This window comes from Podarcis gaigeae, assembly GCF_964106915.1.
Source record: "Podarcis gaigeae genome assembly, chromosome: 6".
Lineage (NCBI taxonomy): Eukaryota > Metazoa > Chordata > Lepidosauria > Squamata > Lacertidae > Podarcis > Podarcis gaigeae.
In genome coordinates, this window is record NC_139682.1 from 97,904,984 (window position 1) to 97,928,021 (window position 23,038).

General features: G+C 44.7%; 1 protein-coding gene across 1 annotated transcript in view; it reads right to left on the bottom strand.

Annotated features, from left to right (window-relative positions):
- COLGALT2 (collagen beta(1-O)galactosyltransferase 2) overlaps positions 1-21,615 on the bottom strand; it is a 57,087-nt gene extending 35,472 nt beyond the window's left edge. Inside the window, exon 1 of the mRNA XM_083743865.1 lies at positions 21,088-21,615. Coding sequence (XP_083599991.1) covers positions 21,088-21,353 — 266 coding nt within the window. The 5' untranslated portion in view covers positions 21,354-21,615. The remainder of the gene's footprint in view (positions 1-21,087) is intronic.
- Positions 21,616-23,038: the final 1,423 nt, after the last annotated feature.

The window sequence follows — 23,038 nt, forward strand, 5'->3', positions numbered from 1 at the left end:
GTATGCTAAGTCTCTTCCTCCGTTAACTCTTCCTATTTTATGTGTAGAACTATATATCATTAGCCTGTCTACACAGAGGAGCAACAGTTGAGCACCAGGGCTCCCAGTTCCCTGCTTAGGTCCTTGTACCACATCATGGCTAGCAAGGGGTTAAAGGTAATTCAAAACAGTAAAAGTTACAGAATTTTACAAATCTGTGAACCGTGCAAATCATGCAGAAGTTAGGGTTACCTAGACATGCAATTTAAAAGTGTTGGGCATATGTATAACAAGACTGCAGGTGGTGAGGCCTCAGTGTCCCTGCCTCATGGATTTGGGGGGACTGTTCACAAATTCAGTTAGTCTCCTCTGTTCTGATGTCAGCTATATTCCTGTGGTGGAGCTTATTGGAAAATTACCTTGGGAGTGGACAAAGCACAGTGAGTTCTCTTTCGCCCATCTGCATTCCTAAACATGACTCTGCATTTTCCTCTTATGAAAGATACTCCTGTTTGGTGAATGGAATGACACACACACAGAGAGAAAGAGAGAGATCTGTATGAGTTTGCACTGGCTGAGGCCACAGTTAGGAGATGGAAGAGGAGAAAGAACTTGAATACTATGACTGCTGAGGAACAGAGAATGTTGTGACTACATTGTGGCTTTAAGGAGCTTTTTTACCTCAGGATCCTGACATTCTTGAAGAAACAGGTTGCATTTGCAGAAAGCAAAACCTGTCAGGAATATTGTGGCTTCAGAAGAGAGAATGAAAATGCTTTCTACTTGGTGAACAGGAGAATTCAAACACCACCTACCGTAATTTTTGCTCTATAAGACTTACTTTTTTCCTCCTAAAAACTAAGGGGATATGTGTGTGCGTCTTATGGAGCAGATGCAGGCTGCGCAGCTATCCCAGAAGCCAGAACAGCAAGAGGGATCAGTGCTTTCACTACGCAGCGATTCCTCTTGCTGTTCTGGCTTCTGAGATTCAGAATATTTTGTTTATTGTTTTCCTCCTCCAAAAACTAGGTGCGTCTTGTGGTCTGGTGCGTCTTATAGAGCGAAAATTACGGTAATTTATCTAGAAGTGATCTGCTGATTTGGGAATGTGGGAAAAGGTAACAAAGAGTTGTAGAGTTGTACTCTACAGACTTCCTCTCTCCGAGAATTTTACAAGGGGAGTCCAGAGTGCGATTCACCCAGCGAGCCCCACCAGCGGAAGCCCACACAAGGAATGCCACCAGCACAGCACGAGGAGTCCTCTCCCCTCCCCACGTGCCCTCATGTCCCCTGAGCTGGCTTTGGGGAGGGTCAGGAGACCCCTCAGAACAGCCTCCAGAGGGAGGCGTGCCTTGCAGGGTGGAGCAAACTGCTTAGAACTGCATTCAATTCCTCCCTCATAATCTCAAGCAGAATTCTCAGCATTCACACTACATATTTATTATAACTAGACAAATACCCAGCACCAGTTTACTGTTTCAGTAGAGCTTTTCCACCCTTCCTGGGGGTGGAGGTGAGAGCAGCTCATATAAATCAGTGGAGAATTTGTAACGGGGATCCAAATTAGCATCAGCTCCACCTTTAATCTATAATGTTGTTGCAGGTCAACCCCAACATCTGAGCAATGCGAGATTCCAGGGATTCAAGACACTTACCCAGGTTTTGTGTTTCCTTTTGGAAATGTGACGCAGTGGAGACTGTGGTGTTTTTATGATATATGGTTTATTTAAACATATATGCAACCCGAGCCTGTGATGGAAGGGTTCACAGCATTAACACTTCAAAAGGGTCTTGTTTCTCCTGTAGCCACAGCCTTGGATTCAAGCAGAGATTCGGCCTGGTTCTCTCTCTCTCTCTCTCTCTCTCTCTCTCTCTCTCTCTCTCTCTCTCTGCTTTGCTTTGCTTCTAGGTTGCACCACAGCTCTCCTTCAGACTCTGAGTTTCATCCTTCTCACTTTCTGTGTTTTGACCCATTTGCTATCTCACACAGAGCTCCCTTCCTTTGTTCTCTTAATGGCCCGTCACCCAAGCGATTGCCTCATCAGGAAGCTAGCCTGGCTTAACACTTGCTGACTCCAGGGGTTCAGGAAGCTAGCCTGGCTTGATTATCGGTAGCTTTTAGCACTTGCTGGATCCAGGGATCAGAAGGCTTGATTAGATTTTTTTAACACTATTGATCCAGGGAGAAGAGGGGTCTAGCACCCACAAACTCATAGCACTATTAATAGTGAGCTATATTGCAGGGTTATTGTACACTGCCTCAGATTAGCAAACTGCAATATGAGGATAACAGTGCTGGAATGCAAGTGAGGCCAAGTGCCACTAGTAATCTTCTGAGGTTAATGGGGGTAGAGTAGGAAAATGGCTGAGAGCTCCCTCCAGCCAGCTTCCAGGAGACACGCACACCCCGTCTCTGTACAATGCATATTCCCAGCAGGCCCCACGGAGAAGGCACACAGACTATTTATATATAGCTCTACACATAAAATACCATATTGGCCTGGATATAAGCCTCACTTTTCCCCCAAATTCCAATCATGAAAACTTAAAAGTGTGGCTTATATTCGTGACCTTAAGGTATGCAGCCAGGAGCGCAGGGCAAACAGTGCCAGGAGCGTGGCAAAGCGCCACCCACCCTGTGCATAGTTCCCCATGCTCTCCCCCAAGGCCGGGAAGGGAGAGAGCCAGCAACACAGCGCAGCCCCCCCCCCCCCAGTATGCAGCCAGGAGCAGTGAGGATGGGAGTGGCTTATATGCAGGTATTTCCCCCCCACCTCCAATTTAAAAGTGCAGCTTATATTCGAGTGCAGCTTATATCCGGTCCAATACGGTAGGAATTGTTGATGGAGAAAGAGTGACTAAAGTGAAGAACAGCCCAGATCAGCCTCCAACCTCACTGGGTATCCATAGCCAGGTCAGGCTGGTGGCTCTTAAAGAGAGAGAGGGCAGGGAACTTTGCACTTCTTACTTTGATAATTGAGTTGCTTGAATGCTCCCAAGATAATCAAGAGGTAAAACTAAACCTAGTATGCGGACTTGAGAGTTAGTGGCATCAAATCAAGAAAACCCGAGTAAGAAACAGCTGCCGGGCAGCTTTTAAGAGAGAACACCTGGTCCTTGGGGAGATTTCTTGCTGTGGAGTCCAGAGATCTAGTTGCACAGGTTTCTATGCAGCTCTCCAGATTAAAAAAGAGAACAGAAACTGCTCTCAAGTGTCATACAAAAGAACAGCATTGTTTGCTGTAATTGAACCAAGCTCAACTTTTCCTGGTTCATATCTTAAGCAGGTGGCACTCCACAGGAGTAAATTAAGTTGCAATCTGTTTTCAAGAAACCTGAGTTTGTCAAATGTTCCTCGCTGTTCCCTTTCTTTAAAAAAAAGATAAATTACATGCTGAATGGATCCCTTTGTCTCTTCTGATGGAAATCTGCTGTCACACATAGCACTATCTAAAATGACAACTATTAAAGTAGTAGGATAGTATGAATGAAAGAAGATTCCCAGGTGTAACAGATCGACATTGCAATCTTATACACATCTTCCCAAATGGAAGTCACACTGAGTTCATTGCGGCTTACTATCAGTGTGTGTGTGTGTGTGTGTGTGTGTGTGTGTGTGTGTGTGTCATTTCTGCCCTAAATGCAATGGTGTATCCCACTGTTACCTACTGTGCTTTAGCAACTACTTGACAAATATCACAGCGCATGGGCATAGCCAGGATTTTTGTTAGGGGGGGACAGGACTTTTGTTAGTGGGAGCTGAACCACCGTGATTGGTCAGTTAGTCAAGTATTTCTATTGTTTTACTTGATGGGGGGGGGGAGATGCCCCCGTCCCCCGCTGGCTACGCCCATGTCACAACCATGCAGCAGTTAATGTGAAATGCAGCCACAACCATCTTGAAATCACTCTCTGATATACATCTCACTTTTAAGTTAAGAGCTGCAACAAAAAGGAGATCCAAAATGGACATTTCTTATTCTTCTTCAAGGGAAACTAAAGCACCACACAAGAAAGGAATGGAAGAGATTAAGGCACTTGCTTCATTCCCAATGCTAGCAATTTGCCTTTTTTTAAAAAAGCCTTCTTTCCAGCCTACTGCAGAAATTCAGTACAATTATGTGAGGGCAGCCAGAATGTAAGCATGTGATGGATTCAAGTTACTGAACTGTAATGATCTCCTAAAAATTGCATCGGGGGAAGATGAAAGGTTGGCACATATACAGTGGTACCTCGGGTTAAGAACTTAATTCGTTCCGTAGGTCCGTTCTTAACCTGAAACTGTTCTTAACCTGAAGCACCACTTTAGCTAATGGGGCCTCCCGCTGCTGCCGCGCCACCAGAGCACGATTTCTGTTCTCATCCTGAAGCAAAGTTCTTAACCCGAGGTACTATTTCTGGGTTAGCAGAGTCTGTAACCTGAAGTGTATGTAACCTGAAGCGTATGTAACCTGAAGTGTACCTGAGGTACCACTGTACCAGAAATTCCCACACAAAGTGTGTGTCAGGACAGAAGCCTTGATACATGCGCAAGCATGTACTGAAAAAAACATTACAGTGGTACCTTGGTTTGCAAAAAGTCTGGTTTGCATACCTTTTGGATTACAAACCCAGAAGTGCGTGTCCCGGTTTGCAACCTTTTTTTGGATTACAACCCTTTTTTTTTTGGATTACAAACAAATTTTTTTGGAGGCCCCATTGGTGAAAGTGCGCCTTGGGTTACAACCTGTTTTGGTTTACAAATGGATTATGGTTGTAAACCAAGGTGCCACTGTACTTGGCCATTTTATGTTCGGCAACAGTTGGCCTATTTTGCCATGTTTTTAAAAACTTTTAAAATAATGTGCTTTAGTGAGATAAAAAAGGAGCAGGGAAAAGAGGGGCAAGTCCAACTAATCGGATGTGTTTCAAGTTAATACAAGAGTTAAGTTGTTACAGTACTTTTGCTCTGGGGAGGAATGTCTGCCATATCCTGCAAGTCAAGTTGCAACTCTGATCACAAAAGGGCAACCAGACAGAAGAGGAGGTTTATAGCAGGGCACATGGAGCACTATAATTTAGGAGGACAAAGAGTGCGTGATTACTTCTGACCATCAGAAAGTCACAAGCTAGGCTACGAGTTCTCTTGCCTTAGTATCAGTGTTAGAAATTGATATATGAAAGTTTAAGGGCACCTTAAACCAAGGTTATGGGCACAAGAACGGAATGTCTAGGTTCACTTTCTCATAACAATAGTACAAAGCTGAAAATGAATGAACTGCAGCTAAAATCTTATGTTTGTTTTTCACATGCTCTAGTCCTTCCCCTGCCCACCCCCCTAATATTCTGAAAAGGGTCTCTTCTCCATTCTTCAGAGAGTGGCTAGAAGTGGGGAGGCAGAAAAAGGTCCTCCTTTCCTTCCACTCTGCAGTTTTAATCTGAAATCCTAGGTGCAGTATTGTGCCCAGAGATCAGAAACTGCTTGCGCTGATGAAATTGCCTAGAACAATGGGAGTTTCGAACGCTGCTTACATATACATGCATACATACTGCAAATGCTTTGCTAAGGTGACCAAAATATTGCATTCAGAAAAGGCTGAGCTCAACGGCCTTATCTAAATTATGCTAAATCTGCAAACCCTCTCTTAAAGGTAAAGGTAAAGGTACCCCTGCCCGTACGGGCCAGTCTTGCCAGACTCTAGGGTTGTGCACTCATCTCACTCTATAGGTCGGGAGCCAGCGCTGTCCGCAGACACTTCCGGGTCACGTGGCATGACAAGCTGCATCTGGCGAGCCAGCGCAGCACACGGAACGCCGTTTACCTTCCTGCTGGTAAGCGGTCCCTATTTATCTACTTGCACTTAGGGGTGCTTTCGAACTGCTAGGTTGGCAGGCTCTGGGACCGAACGACGGGAGTGCACCCCGCCGCAGGGATTCAAACCGCCGACCATGCGATCGGCAGGTCCTAGGTGCTGAGGTTTAACCCACAGCGCCACCCGCGTCCCAAAAACCCTCTCTTACTTCTATGTAATTTATTCATAAGGGAAAGCAAGAAGTGCATGAGGCAAGAACTATAAAATAACTCCTGTTCCAGAGGGCAAGAACTGAACCAAAGGAGTCACGTTACAAGAAAGGAGAGTCCAACTGAACACCAGGAAGAACTTTCTAATGGTAAAAGTGGCTCAGCAGTGGACTTCCTTGGAAGGTGGTGGACCCTCCTTCACTGGAAAGTTTTAAGCAGAGGTGGGATGGTCATCTGTCATGGATGCTTGAGCTGAGTTTCCTGCATTGCAGGGGGGTGGATTAGATGACCCTCAGGGTCCCTTCCAACTTTACAGTTTTATGATTCTATGAGGCACTGAAAAGTCCACAGTCTTCCACTAAATAATTAAGCAATCCTTTTTCTGCCTCAGGATTTCACTAAGCATTGGTCACAGGCTTTCAAGTATATTTCCATGCCAGTAACTGCTAGTAATCCTTGCTTGGGGATGGATCCAACTAAGTAATTGCACTAGCAGGAGGCAGCACAAGCACTCCTGCTACTGCGACAGCCCCCCCCCCCATGCCTCCTGCAGCCACCCACCCCCCATTAGCTTTGGAGGGTCTCCTACCTCCAGAACAGGGCATAGGGGAGGGAAGTGAGATTTATGCTAGTGCAAAGTTGAATTCCTCCCTTTGTATTTAATTAAAAGCAAAGTTATCCAATTTATAGAGCTCTGTGTGTGCCTGCTATGTTTTTGTGGGTTGAATTCTGGGCAGTACTGTGCATTCTCCAGTTTTGATACTCCCCTTGAAATTAACACACTCAGCATAGGCAAAATTTGGGGAGGGGTGCAGTGCAGAATATTCACCTGCCCAGCATTTCCACTGTAGCCAAATTCCCTTTTGTTCTGGCAGCAGCAGCATCTGAGTCTTTCAATTCTGATACCCCACCTTTGTATGGGCAATCTATCCAGAGTTAGTGATCTGACTCGGTTTCCCTCTTCCTGCCTCTGTTCCCTCCCCCCTCTCCTTGTCTCTTAAGTTCTTTGATGGCATGAGAACAGCCTATAGTGTCCTAATCAGGAGGAAGAGATAGTGCTGAGCACTTTCTTTGATGCTGGAAATTGTTTCAAGAAAGTGAGGCATTGGGAGGGGGTGGCTAATGAATAATTTGCACGCAGGCTCGCTATCTAGCTATCTATAAATCATATGGTTTGGGGCAGAATAGAGAGAAGCCTGGGTCGAGGGGCCATGCAAACGGAGGCTTCCTGGGCGACTCACTTCACCGCTTCTTGAGGGATTCCAAGTGGCAGCTTGAAGCGCTTGCTTGGTCTGTATATACAGCCATACCTCTTCTTACGTTCCATTCAGGTTACGTCTTTTCAGGTTGCGTCCCGCAGCGACCCGGAAGTTCCGGAAAGGGTTACTTCCGGATTTTGCCACTCTTGCATGCACAGACGTGTAAAATGATGTCACGCGCATGTGCAGAAGCGATGAATCGCGACCTGCACGTGCACAGACCCGCGGACGCGGGTTGCGTTCCTTTCAGGTTGTGAACAGAGCTCTGGAATGGATCCCGTTCACAACCAGAGGTACCACTGTATTGCTTCCTGTTTAGAATAAAATCTTTAATCTTCTCACTCACTTGCATTTTCTATTACTTCTGAATCTCATTTTAAAAGAACTACCTTGCACTTGGCAAGACAACCTTTCAATGAATGATTCTCAAACAAAATTTCTAATCTTCTTTGCCCTCACATAGTGTGTTCACCCATCTGATTTTATTTAAGGACATCCTTGAGTCTTCATGCATGGCGTTGCATTGAGGCATTATGGACAGATCATATTGGCCACTACACCCATTCTGATTAAATGGCACATGGACAAATGATGCAGAGGATGAAAATGATGCTGATGCGGTATTAAAGCAATTCCACTGCCCCACCACCACTCCCCCCAAAAAATGTAGAAGGAAACCATTGATGAAATTCACTCAAATAAGTTTTAGAAGAGAGCCTATTTTCATATATTTCCTACCCAACCAGTATTTACACAAGCATTGTTTAAGGTCAGTGTTTATTTCTGGCATCAGTTGTGAGTTTTGATTTATTTTTCATTGCTCAGAAACATTGATCTTTGAGAACAGGGGAGGGAAAACGTGTAAAGGATTAAGTGTACTGTTCACACAGAGATACTAGGTCAAATAAAAAGCACGATTACACACTGATCCATATCAATTGTTAACAGCTTTATTTATAAAAAGTGACATAGTGGAATGCTTCAGGCTTAGTTAGTTCTATTTTTATGGGGACATATTTATTTTCTGATAGCTGAGCTTTTACACCAAAATAGCTACTTAGTGCTGACACATCAACTTAGATATGCTAACAATTTAATACATTTTTAGCCTAGGAGGTTTGAGCTCATGGGAGGACTGCATGGTAAAGGTACCAGGGAACAGAGGGAACCTACAGGAATAAAAACTAGGGCCATTGCAGATTTCAGATAGCATCTCTGTAAGTCTGCACCTCGTGAACTAAACTGGCCTATTAAAAATAATAATAATATAAAAATGATGTTAAACCCACCCAACCACAGATATCAGCCTGGTTTGGTAAATTCTAACCAGCAAACATCCCATCAAATAAAATTTCCACCTTAGGCACTTTAAACACACTGGGGCGGGGGACTACAGGTTGCTCCTGATTACATGTTTTTACAGATCCGGCAGCATGCAATGAAGTTCATAAATTTTGGGGAACAATGAGCATGGCCTGAAGGCAGACTTGTAAGAAAGATTTTATGAAATCCGTCTCAACAAGCACTTAGCAAGAGTGCAACATGTGTCCTGGAGTGACTGGGTTCTCAGTCTCAAGGGTTGTGCACACAGGGACACTGTGACTTGCACTTCTGCATTAGAGTCACGAGAGCCAAGAATTTAGTGGACACTGTGCCAGATTTGGACAGGAGACACTTTGGTTCAAATTTCCACTCAGCCATGAAGCGCAATGGGTGAATTTGGACTAGAAACTGACCAAGAATGGATATAATGTCTGACAGCCAAATCATGGGTTGGCCATCAGGAGCACACACACTGTGCAGCTCCTCTTTTCCTCATTTGTTTGGGTATTTCCTCTCTCTCTTGGGATAACTACCATTACAGCCACAAAATAACCACTCACATCTGCACTAACTTTTATGGCAATTTAAATGATAGTTAACTCATACCGCAGTTTGGAAGCTTTCTTCTAGCTATAGTGAGACTAACGAAGCCTGTCAGGACTTCCTATTTGGGCCCAAAAGCCATTCTGTTCAAGCCTCCCAGTTGCTCTATACGTGACATCATAAATGACACCATATGCATAGGGCAGGTAAAGAAATGTTTGACCCAAATGGAAGTTTGCAAAACCCCTGCAAAGCTGATCATCAGGGTGTGCAAAACACTGTGCCTCCAGTGTTTAATTTTAAATTGTGTGAGTGAAAATAGGGCACCTGAGGCCATCGTGACATCAGGTGAGTCAAAGGTCAGTAGCCCCACCCACCTGTCAAACTTGGCCCTTGGGTAAGTTGGGTAAGATACAGCCTGCTAGTCTGATTGAATTCCCTACCCCTTGACTATGGCTTCAAAATGATTCGGCACCAACTGAAGTCAACAAAAGCAATAGCCTTAAAATAATCAAAATGCCACTAGCTCCTAGGACAATTTTGTTAAACTACCTAAGTGACCAAATTGGTTCCAATTATAAGGAGCTGGTGTGCAATTTGTTAACCACAGCATGAGTGTTGGTAGCAAAAACTCTCACTGAATATCTTTGTGTTTCTCAGTTATGAAAGGAACGCCCACTTTGGGCTGCTTCTGACCCCCCTTGCCTTTTAGGGTTTTCCCCACAATTTTTTTTTTTTGGATTTCTGCAAACCTAAGAACTCCCTCTTGTGCATTCATGGACTACTTTGGATACGAAAGGGCCTGCCTTGGAGAATGAGTTTACAGTAATGTAGTATGCAGGATAATGGATTTTGTCAGTTTTATTTTTGTCTGCCTCAAGAGTTTCAAGCCACAGGCGTGCGCATGAGACATGTCTGTGGCAACCTGCTTGGCTCATTCTCTCAATCGGTGACTGGTAAACAGTTACTTCTGTTGGCAGTTACAGGGTGGAAAAGAGAATAAATTCATTTTGAATTTGAATCATATGCGGAAGGGGCAAACCAACTGTGCATCTTGGAGAGTGTCCAGAGAACACACAATTCCCTTTACTCTTTTAAACATTTTCCTTCCTTTACCCAAAATGGTTGGCCTCCTGCAATGCTTTCTCAACATGACAAATGGCAGCATCCACTCACCTGACCCCATTATCCTTGATCATTAGCCATGCTAGCTGTGGCTCATGGCAGTTGTAGTCCAAAACACCTGGAGAGCATCATTTCAGCAAAGGCTGACATATGGAAGCAACCACATTAAATCCACATCTATTTTCTCTCTCCGTGGCCTGGGGTCAGAAGTACAAATGTGCAAGGAGATGCCAGCTGCGGGAAGCACCGATTGTGTTGTCACTAAGAAACCTCCCCCTTCTCAATTCTCAGAGCAGTTTTACGCTCTGGGAGGCAGAGTGTATTAAAAAGTAAACAAATGAACAAGTAAATTAATCGTACCTTTTTTAAGTTTTAGAAGGTGGGGAACTTTCTAAAGCATGGAGGCAAGCAAAAGATGAATGGCTGAACCAGCATTCCATTCTCTGACAGGTTCATCATATATCAGTCAAAATCACAAAGCTTTGAGGAAATGAAGCTCATGTTATGGCCAAGACTTCCTTTGGGGTGGTTTCTTTTATCTAAGATTTGGAATCAGACATCTTCTAATAAAAATATCTAGCTGACTAGTTTCACCAATAGTGAATCCAATACAGAATTTAGACTCCTGTCAAATGTTTGACATTCTCAGATGTAGTTTCTGACTTTTCTTGTTATAATGAAATGTTTGTGAAAGTATGCCAAAGTCTTCCCCAAGGTGGTGGTAGTGGTGTCTTGCAGTTAGCTGCTGATTCTTCTAGACCTGTCAGCAGCCTTCGACATGGTCGATCACGAACTCCTGGACCACCGCCTTGCCGACGTGGGGATCCAGGGCACAGTCCTTCAATAGCTGCGCTCGTTTCTCTCTGGTCGGGGACAGAGGGTGGCGCTTGGGGGGGAATTGTCATCCCGCCACTCCTTGGTGTGTGGTGTGCCCCAGGGTGCAATACTCTCCCCGATGCTTTTTAACATCTTTATGTGCCCCCTCGCCCAGAGTTTTGGGCTGGGCTGCCATCAGTATGCTGATGACACCCAACTCTATCTGTTGATGGACGGCCACCCAGACTCAGCCCCAGACACACTGATCAGATGCTTGGAGGCTGTGGCTGGATGGTTACGTGGGAGCCGGTTGAAGTTAAATCCTTCGAAGACAGAGGTCCTCTGGCTGGGACGGGACGACATGGGACTGAGGGGGCAACTCCCATCTCTTGCGGGGGTGCAATTAGTGCCAGCACCGTCCGTTAAGAGTTTGGGTGTAATCTTCGATACCTCCCTCTCCATGGAGGCGCAGATTGCAGCTATAACAAAGGCGGCATTTTTTCATCTTCGCCAAGCTAAACAGTTGGCTCCTTACCTCTCTCGCCCTGACCTAGCCACTGTGATCCATGCGACGGTCACCTCCAGACTGGATTATTGTAACTCGCTCTACATGGGGCTGCCCTTGAGACTGACCCAGAAACTCCAGCGGGTGCAAAATGCCGCAGCGAGACTCCTTACGGGGTCTTCGCTTAGAGATCACATTCATCCGGTGCTATACCAGCTGCACTGGCTCCCGGTGGAGTACAGGATCAGGTTTAAGGTGCTGGTTTTAACCTTCAAAGCCCTATACGGCCTAGGGCCCTCGTACCTACGGGACCGCCTCTCCTGGTATGCCCCACAGAGGAACTTACGATCTTCAAATAAAAACACCTTGAAGGTCCCAAGCCACAGAGAGGTTAGGCTGGCCTCAACTAGAGCCAGGGCTTTTTCGGCTGCGGCTCCAACCTGGTGGAACACTGTCCCACAAGAGACAAGGGCCCTGCAGGATTTGACATCTTTCCGCAGGGCCTGCAAGACAGAGCTGTTCCACCTGGCCTTTGGTCAGGGCGCAGCCTGACTCCCTCCTTTGGCAATCTTTACAAAACTTTAGTTTATGGTTGCCATCAATTTTGATTTTAATTCATTTTTATAATGTTTTATAATGTTGTACTGTTTTAGTGTTGTTAGCCGCCCTGAGCCCGGCTTCGGCTGGGGAGGGCGGGATATAAATAAAATTTATTATTATTATTATTATTACTGAGTTCTAGCAAGGTTTGCTGACTGTCTGGTAAAACCACTTCCTTATAATCTGGCAGCTACCAAGCTCAAATGTTCCCAACTTTTCCCAAACTTTGTGATTTTTGTATTCTTGTAGATGAGCTAATACAAGGGGTCAGCAGCCTTTTTCAGCCATGGGCTGGTCCACCGTCCCTCAGACCATGTGGTGGGCCGGACTATATTTTTTTTTGGGGGGGGGGGGGAATGAACGAATTCCTCTGCCCCACAAATAACCCAGAGATGCATTTTAAATAAAAGGACACATTCTACTCGTGTCAAAACACGCTGATCCCCAGACTCTCCCTGAGCTGGACTGAGAAGGCGATTGGGCTGCACTACAACCCGTTTGTGGCTATTTGATCTGCTATGACTCATCCTTCACCCCAAAACTGCTGTACTTACTATCTAGCTTTGCCTCTAGCTTGTTTAGTCTGATTTCTAGAACTGAGCCAGATTTAAGTGTCATGGCCCTGGTGCTACATGGATTGTGAAATGGACCTCATGTATGCTCTTTTGCTTGCAGTTTAGGACAGATCTGTCTTAGGAAGATTCCCATTACAAGAAAATGCCACTGACCAAACAAAACCTCTCTTGACCTGTCCAAGGAGCCCTCCGTCAAATGCAGGTATGTGAAGAGAAATTCTGGCAATAACTTTATTTTGCATGAATGATTCCAAGCTGGAGACTGCCGGGCAGACAGCTATGACTTCATTGGCCTGAAATACCAACTCACTGGGAAGATCATTCTGCTTTATGAGCACAACAACCAGCCACATTAACACCAAAACATAATCACCCTATTTACATCTTCCATTCTTATCAGTATAATCTCCAGATTAGCCTGGACTTTATTAAGGAAAATACATGGCAAGTGAATGTAAAGTGCTCAATACAGCTAAGATTTTCATGTAGTCAGACCATTTCTGAACCAGATTTTGTACTTTGAGATGAGTAATTTGATGGTCTCCGGTTCCAGGAAAAAAATGTTCAACAAAGCGTATTAGGGCAATTATTACCCTCGTGTGAGCTACAGAAAATGACCTTTGCCAGGTTGTTCCAGTAACCTGATACTGTTTTTTTAAAAAATCATAATAAAAAAGCTGTCTGAAAGAATTTATTGCTCAAGGCTCACACAGCCCATTATAAAAGTGTTCATAAATGTAACGACAGACTTAGTTAGGGGATTAAACAAATCCAAAGAACTCCTGCTGTCATACCCTGCAATAGTCATTCCCAATTTGTGCAATTAAAAGTTCTTGCAAGCCTGAACTATACTCCTACCCAGTGTGTCTCTGCATGATTAATGGCTCCTGCCTTATTTCATTTCAATTGGCCTTCACTGAAGGTGGTTAATTCTGCTACATCTCAACATTTGGTGTGATACGATGGGCCAATCCCTCTGAATTAAAAGCTGTACTAGTTATCTGTTCCTAGAAGGGGCTACAGGTGTCTCTTCTGCACAAGTCACTGTTCTGAGCTCACCTCCTTTGAATCAAGACACACCTATCCAAACAGCCCATTCAGAGATCAGGGCATCTCTATGGAATGATAGATTTTGGTCTTAGACATTCTGAAAGCAAATCTTTTGAGTGCAAGAGTGAATCATGCCACCAATTTTATTTAAAATTAAAAAAAACCCACTAAGCATGCCTCAGCTCTCAGAAGTTTGGGAAACACAGATCTACACAAGTCATATTGTAAACAGACAATTCAAAATGCTGTACAAAAAGGGGCATCATACTGACACTTAGATGCCTCTTGTGTGGACTTTATTTGCTTGTTCTGCATTGTGAAACCGATGGAAACATATTGAGCGTGGACAAGCCTCCGGTTCACTTCCAGCATTCCACTGAGAAGGTCAGAGACTCCTCTACCGCAGTGTACAGTGAAATTCCCTATCCCATTTTCTAGGCAGCTCAGAGACTTTGACAATTCATCAATAATAGACAAATGCAACATGGTAAATAAACATATTCAGCAGCCTGTTAGGGGCAAGGGCAACTATTTGGGCTTCACAGGTGCAGGCCGCATCAGGGACAAGCTCCTACTTTTCACCAGGTTTGAGAGAAAGATGGGGGGGGGGGGATGTCCCTCTTTGACCTTTTTTGGGTTTGCAGACATTCAGAAAGCACCAAGACTCCTTGCTACTTTGCAAGAGCTTCAACAGGTACAGCACAAATTCAGAAAGACATCCACATCCACTTATATAAGTAATAAAAATAAGTTGTACCTCAGCCTACAATCAGGCAGGACACCCTCCCTCACCAAAAAGTTTATAACCTATATTGGTTCTATAAGCTATAAATTCAAATTAACCGCCATGGTGTTACTCTAAACAATTGAATATTGAGAGTTCTCTTCAATAAGTCCTTAGCCTCCCCCTCACAGAACTACAGTTCTCAAAATTCCCTAGTGAGGGGAAATTACTGTTAAGCCAGTTTAAACGTGCAGTGCTGAAAGAAAACACAGCCTACCTCAGAAGTGTACGATGCATCTGGGTGCTGGCCAGCAAGCCAGCATCTCTCAGTTCGACATGGGCACAACACTGGCCTTATCTGACATGGCTATTTTCATTATTTATTGAATTTGTATTCTACCCTTCATCTATAGATCTTAGGGTGGTTCACAGCACAAAAATACAAGATAAAAACGCAAAAAACATATTAAGAAGAATAAAACAAATCAAAACAACCCTCCTTCCCCTCCCACAAATACATTTAAAAGGATATAGGATGTTAGTGTTAAGTTGTGGGTGAACATATCAGACGACACAGCGATTCTTCAAACAGCTCTTGTTTATTCACAGGCCAGGCCAGAACTGAACTGAAGGGTTCAGTCAGCCTGCTTATATAGAGCTCCAGTACAACGTAACTGTAACAATTTTCTAAAACTATCCAATCAGTGAACGTCACTTTCAATCCCTTATTTGCATAACTATCTACAGTATCCCCCTGCTGGCCCAGGGTGAGAACTTCAGTACATAACAGTTAGTATGCCCAAAGCCTGGTTGAAGAGGAACATTTTTACCTGGCGCCTAAAGGTGCATAATGAAGGCACCAACCTGGGCAGAGCATTCCACAAGTGGGAGCCACTGCAGAAAAGGTCCACCCTCTGGACCTCTCTTGGGGAGGGACACACGAAAAACAGCCTCAGAGGATGATTGCAGGCCCAGTGGGGTCATATGGAGGGAGGCAGTATTTTGAGACTAGGTGCTTTGGAAAACACACAAATGCTGTTTCCGTGCGCTCTGGCTTCCGTCACGGTGTCCCATTGCGCCAGAAGCGGTTGAGTCATGCTGGCCACGTGACCCAGAAAGCTGACTGCAGACCAAATGCCGGCTCCCTCGGCCTGAAAGCAGAGTTGAATTTGACTGGACTTAGCCACCCAGGGGTCCTTTTCCTTTACCTTTAACCTTTCTATATTGAGGGTCTGATTAAATTTAAATACTTTGGAAGCTCTCCTGCTCCCAGCCACTTCAAGATGATGGGCGTCCCAATCCAAGCTGTGATGTGTGATTCTATCTAAGGGGCAGCTAACTTCAGGCCCAGGAAGGCCCCGTAACTCCTTGCTGGGCTCCTCCGTGTGTCCCTCACCTGCATCAACTCCTCTTGCTGGGAGTCACATTCGGCTCCTTCAATCAAGTCTGATTTATACCTTCACAGTTCATGGAACCTATCCACATGTCCACTACCATTACCTTTGGGACGCAACAGTTTACTTTTTCCAGGAGCTCAGCAGTGAATAATTCATGGACTCAAATCAATTAGAGGGGTGGGGGAAAGAGAGGAAACTGCAGAGAGAGGCCAACCAATATTGACTTTTGGAAGAATATTAACATCCAGTCTAAAATCTTAACAATTAAATACTGTACTTCCATTTATGGACTGCTTCTCTCTCTCTGAAACTGAGGCTAAAGCAACATGTTTGGCAGAGATCCTGCTCAACCATTCTCCCTGCAACCCTCTTCCTCAGCACTTTCTCTTTCAACCAGACAAATACACATCCAGAATTGTGGCTGGTGGGGGAGAAAGAAGGGTTAAAAGCAGTGGTGCAAGGGTTGTGCAGGTTCCCAGGCATACAACCTTCCAAAAGTGTCATTTTACACCGAATCAACAATACTATAAAACACATCTGTTTTCTACCTGCCTTCCTGCCTGCTTTCTGTTAGTAGGTGGCTACTGGTCAAGCGGAGTCAGCAGGACCTTTGATCCTCTGCTCTAGTGCTAATCATCTGTCCGTGGTGGCGCAGCAGGGGCTTCTATGCTTTTTGGTGTTGCAAGCTATTATTTGGCCACTATGCATTAAATTAAGAACAGATTGCTGCCATGAGCAACTTTTGCTTGCTGAGATACCAAAAGAGGATGAGGGAGGCAAAAACATTTCTTTAGTGCCTAAGTTTAGCCAGAGAGGAAAAAGATAGTGTCTGGGTTATCATCATACATACAAAATATATCATTTTTCTTTTTGGGGTGCATGGATGAGATGAATAGACCCTTCCTATACTTTTTTTTTGGGGGGGGGACCAAATCCTAATTAGGACTAGGTGCAAATGCAATTTTATTTTTAAATTCTGCACCAGTGGACTTAATTGTAGAATTCAGCCTAACTATCGGGAGAGAAAAGCACCCCCATTTCTCTGTAGATGTTTTTTCTTCTCCTTCTCCTTTGTGGTTCTGCAGGAGATAACAGCATCAGAAAGTGGTGTTTCCATCTTCTGCAAAAGCACAGCACAGGCAGGCAGCCACCCACTGCCCCACATGCATGCCCCAAGAAGGGGGGAGCCACTGGTGACCATGCTTAAGCACTGCCAATTCCACCACCGTGTGAAGCAATATCATCTAGAGCAATGGTTCCCAAACTTTCCCCCCATGAACCAAGTGAAAATTATTGAGGCTCCTGGTGGACAACTTGATATTGTTGTAGCAACGGTAATGTGCTGTGCTAGATTCTGTGTGGTCTTTAATTGTATTATTATTGCTTCTTCATATATTCAACTTTATTGCACTGTATTACAATTTGAATTTCACAGAATTCAGTATGTGACATATTGCATTTTATTGTAACTCCTTCACTTGTGAGGCAGGTTTCTGTGGCATTTCTGGCCCACAGGATATATCTACCTGGAAAACAAAACAGCCCCCTGAGAATACAAAAAAAAAAAAGCCGTTCCTGTTTGAACATGAAGATGGGTCACCAGGAGAAGGAAGTCTTCACATAGTACTTCAAAACTGAAATGCAGGATATTGAGAAGGCTGCCTGCCACTTGATAAAACATGGTAAGAGCAAAAAGGCAAAATCAACAGGAAGACCGTCCATATGTGCCTTGAGGAAAGAGGGCCACTAAAAAGCCATACATATTTAGCTATGCAAAACGACCACATTTAGCCTTTAACTGACCCCTGAATAGGGAACATCATCGATATTCACTGACTCAGAGAGGAAATTAAATGCAAACTTTTTTTTTAAAAAAAAAAAGCATCACTGCAAAGGACGGAAATTGCAGCTCAACCCTCTCAAAATACTAAACAATTGACTTTAGGCTTCCCATGCCCTATGGCACAACCATTGTCTTCTCCATTGACTCTCTTGGCTTTGGTCTGGGCTGTACTCCATGGAAGAACTGTGTACAATGAATTTGGGCAAATACAATTAGCTCCTGAAAACTACAAAGGAAGACTGGTACAGATAATGCTAACACTTCAGTGAGACTGGTAAAACAAGTGATACAGGGGTACCTCGGTTTTCTAATGTCTCCATTGACAAACGTTTTGGAACTCGAACGCCGTAAACCCGGAAGTAAATGCTTTGGTTTTCAAACACGCCTTGGAAGTAGAACAGGAAACACGACTTCCACTGAGTGCAAAACCCTGAAGCCTAGCTGTTGGCTATTGAGTTTCAGTTTTTGAACGTTTCGTAACTCGAATGGTCTTCCGGAACAGATTACGTTCGAAAACTGAGGTACCACTGTACCAAATTGCAAAGTAATTAAAAACAAGTTCTGCGGTTGGAGAGTTACTTGACCAAACAAAACTAAAGCTACAAAAGGCCAGTCTGAATATGTTCTTTTTTATTCCTTTTCTCTGCACCTAGTCACAGGAATTGTACACTGCAGCTACTACCCATTATCCATTCTTGTGTCCCTCTTTTCTCTCCACAAGCAAAGAGTTGTTCAATCTTCAGAGAAGCAAAGATGTATCTCTCAACCCAATCTCTCCTACAACAGTAGAGACTAGCGAGAAGCCAGCTGTTTTCTACAAAGCTGCCACCTCTTCTCTCCTGGGGTTCCTGTGGTCTTCTCAGAGTGCAAGGCAAACAGGAAAAGGTGCAATAGGACCTAGCATTGACATAGGTAGTGATAGAGACATCTGCACCTGCTCCCCCTTCTGCCAGGCTGCTTTCTCGGGCATAAAGGGAAAATAAATAGTGATGCTGTTTGAACTCCGCCAAGACTATAATTCAGCAAAACATGTGAATGGCTTAATAATATATTTATCTTATTCTTTTTATAGTTCTATTAGGAACACCTTGTCACAAGATGGAATTACATGCCAGCTGGACTTCTGTCAATATTGTCTTTATGGTTCTAATGCTATAGCTGTACTTTATCCAAGTGTTCAGAATACAGTACTCTCATGGGCATATTAATGGTCTATAAGATGTCAGTGGAAAATTTAAATAAGTCATCCAGGTGATTTTTTAAAGCCACAGAACCTTTAAAAGCAACCTTCATACTCCTAAAACTGCAGGTAATGGGGAAAGAAATATTCTGCTTGCATTTTTAGAAAATACATCAATGCAAATTTATTTTGAGGACTAATGGTACAAGAAAAAGCTTTGCCCTCTCCAACTTCGAAGCTCACTATGATTAATGAGCATCTTTCCTACTTTAAAAAAAGAACAACTAAGCACATGAATGCTCTTTCTGTTTATATTTTACTGTTGTGACTTTGCATACTTCACATTCATCTCCAAGGGACCATTTCCAAGTTCCTAATTAATAATGCACTGCCATCATTACACTTGCCTTTTGCATGCAAAACAGGTGCTCTTCCACCGTGTTTTAGGTGCTCCCAATGAACTTCTTGGTACAGCAATCAAACACGGTTGTTACTTTTACAAGAATTCTAACATCGGAGGCCAAATAGACTTGAGCATGTCCAGGTTTCTTTTTAAAAGAATGCTTCCTCACCTGTCTAGAGGCTGTCCTGATGCCCAAATTTGTGCAATAGACTGAGACTACTGAAAGAAAGGAGGTCCTTTGGAACCATGACTGCCTTTCGAGGCTATTTAGCACAGTGTAACAAACTTGTCATGAGACAGGCGGGGGCGGGGATTACGAGATGCACAACTTAAATCACTCCACTTATGATGGAGCTGGATATTATGGTCTGGCTTTTGGCAAGTTGCCAGTCTGTAACCATACACAGAGATCCTTATCTGTACAGTGGGAGGGGGAATCATACTGGAACATGTGTTTTTTTTTCATTTGGGAAACCATAGCCCCCTGCAATAAACCCCACTAAGTGACATGAAGCCTCATCAGCCACTGCCGCTTTTGTTTGGAAACTATGCTCCTCCTTCTTCGCTCCCTTACAGTTAGCCACAAGCTGGTCCTTCTTTCTACCACATGTGCCCTACCCTCCCAAACACATGGCTTGGAGATCGAGTTACCGCTTGCACTTAATGCTTCTGGAGACAGTTGTACAGCTACTGTATTCCCATTGGGGGCAAGGAGAGAGGGGAACTGCTGTGATTTCAGTCTCCCACAGAAACCCAACAGAACAAGCCAAGGTGATGTTCAGTGGGGTTTGTGTGACAGATGTAACTGAATGATTAAGTGGTACTCACAAATAGACACAGTTCTCTCTTGGCAGGGACAGAAAACACACACAAACTGCTTCCAATAAATCTCTCCCTATGCAAAAGCAACAGCTGCAAAAGCCTAGTTATTAATAAATTGCTTGGGGACAACCAGGTATTGCAGTTAGAGCATGCAAAAAAGGGGTTATAATTTTTCCATCTCATTCAATTGAAAACTGCTTAGTAGCAACAGCTTGTCAAACCCAATTCCAGAAGCCCACAGCCTTGCTGAGCGCTGACGTCTGCCTTCCCCCTTCCTTTTGCAGAAGATCTTGAATCTATGCAGCCACGACGAATCTCAACGGGCTTCTGGGCCACAAAGATTCTCATCTGTCTTGTGCTTCCTGCTGCAGACGGCAAGACTAAGTCCCAATGTTAGACTCCTGCACGTTCTATTACACTACTCATATATGCCAGTAAACCATTGTGAACCTGAGCAAATTTACTCAGAAGCAAGTCCCGGTGAGTTCAGGGGGTTAGCTCTCAAATACATAGGATTACAAATTGCAACTTTAGATTTTCCACCCTGCTTGGTTGTGCCTCTCCCGTCTCACCTCCTTCAACCTTCCATTCATCCCACCAGGTGCTTCCAGTCTTTTACTCACCCCGCCTCCGGATCCTTAACAGCAGCATCCTATGCAGGCAACATCAAAGGTGATAGAAATATTGCTTCCATCACAGGGTGAAAATTTTCATCTGTGGATTTCTGAAGTCCCCGCTTCAGCTAATGGCACAGGAGCAGACCTGGTAGAACTCTGGCCCCTTGATCAGTTGGCAACCTTGCCTGCAAACTCCCACCAACCCGCACGTTGATGCAGCTACCTGGAAACTTTTCTCTCGCCCAGCCTCCGTCGGGATGAGGTCACTGAGGTCTCCCCCCCCCCCGCCCGTCTCTCTCTCCGGCGGCGCCTTCGGCCAACTTACCAGAGGGCGATCCTGTTCTTGGGGTACCGCAGCCTCTCCAGGCAGCCGAGGAAGTGGGGCAGGGAGTGGGCAGCGTTCCTGGCCAGGAGGGCGAGGAGGACGGTGGGCTTCTGCAAGGCGGATTCCGGCAGGGGATCCGGACCGAGCTGCTCCGGGGCTGAGCAGCTGCCCCCGGGGACCCCCAAGACCCAGGAGAGCGGGGGCAGCAGCAGCAGCAGCGGCAGGATCCGGGCAGGGCGGCGAGGGAGCCCGAGGGTCGCAGCCATCTTCGGGGCAGCGCGAGGAGCCTCTGCTGGCAGCGGCGGCCGGCCGGGAGGCGCCTACCTGGAGAGCAGGCTGGAAGGGAGGGAGAGGAGACCGGGCTGCCGCCGCCGCGCCTTTTTTATTTGCTCAGAGGAGGGGGGGGGGGCTGTGCCTTCTCGGCGAAAGGCGGCTTGGCGGGGGCAAGCCTCTCCGCTCGTGGAGCAAGCAGAAACAAAACACGCGTGCTCCTCTCTTTCCATATTCCCTCCTCTGCCGACCTCCTCAACGACAGAGAGCTTTTTGCAAAACTAATCATAAGTAACGCTAAGAAGGGATAGGTCCGTACAAACCTTTCAGGTGATCTTTTTCTTCTGATCCCTATTGGGGTCGGATTGCACCGGGCACACTTCGAATTAATGCTAGTGGACTCGTGAGCACAATGTGGTGGTGGAATTTCACGCGACCGGTGGCTCAGTGGCTGTGCTCTTTTTAGATTCTCACGACTAAGAGCTCCATGCATGTCGGAGAAAAGAGGTCCCCACACTGTCCTTTCACTCATGAGCTAGTGTACTACATGTAGCGAGCTTTTTACCTGGGGAAATAATTTTTAAAATGACACACGGGTCAGAAGTTGTGATCCAGAATTCTGCCCCTTGTAGCACAATCCTCTTTATGCACGTGCACTTGCATGGAAGTCTCTCTGACTTCCACAGAATTTACTCCCACAGGTATAGGGGTCTAGGACTGCAAGAGTGACTGAGACAGTGCGGACTCAACGACCTCATTAGGTAGAATGCCTAGAAAGGCCATGGTGGCTGAATCCTGCATATGCATACCCCTACACAGAGCCAACCTTCTATGAATCCTCTGCCTTAATAAATGAAATAAGAGATTGGACTGGCACTGAGGTTTTCCTGCTTCGTATTGACTTCAGTTGCTCTATCTGCACATTTATGGCTAAGGATTATAATATACTTTCCTGGCATTGAGGTTGCAACCCCATGCACAAGCCCCAATGAACACATGGTTCTGTAAGGATGTGATTACGGATGCTTCCCAACAGCCTGTTTATTGAACATACAGCCTGATACATTTGTAGGGAAACTAGACAGTGGTTGGCTGTTTAATGAGCATTCACTCTTAATTTGTTTGTAGAGATTTTGTGTTTGGTTGTTGGGAATCACTGCTTCCAGGAAGCATGCATAGCATGGCCTACAGTACTTGTCTAGCTAAGCCACCTACCCAGTCTACTCCCTGCTAGAAAGCAATCATAATCTAGAGCAGAGTTTTACAAACTTTTCATGTTGGTGACACACTTTTTAGACATGCATCATTTCACAACACAGTAATTCAGTTTCACTAACAAACCAGAGGTTAAACTAATCCCTTTCTATTTTTTAAAAAAATAATCTTTATTACTTTTCAAACTTACAAGAAAAGAAAAAAGAAAAGAAAAGGCAGGAGAAAAAGACAAAATAGAGTAGACAAGAAAAAAGAACAAAAGAAAAAACAATACAATAAACAATACAAAACACAACCTTAACACTAAACTGAACAAAACAAAACAACAATTTAAAAACATATAGCATGCCATTTCATTACTCTATCTTTCATTCCCTTATTTCAGCTACCTCCTCTCACCTCCCTTTTTGTATTCCACTTCTGTTACTTGTTTCAGCAATTCCTTTCCATCTTTCTCTATTTTTAT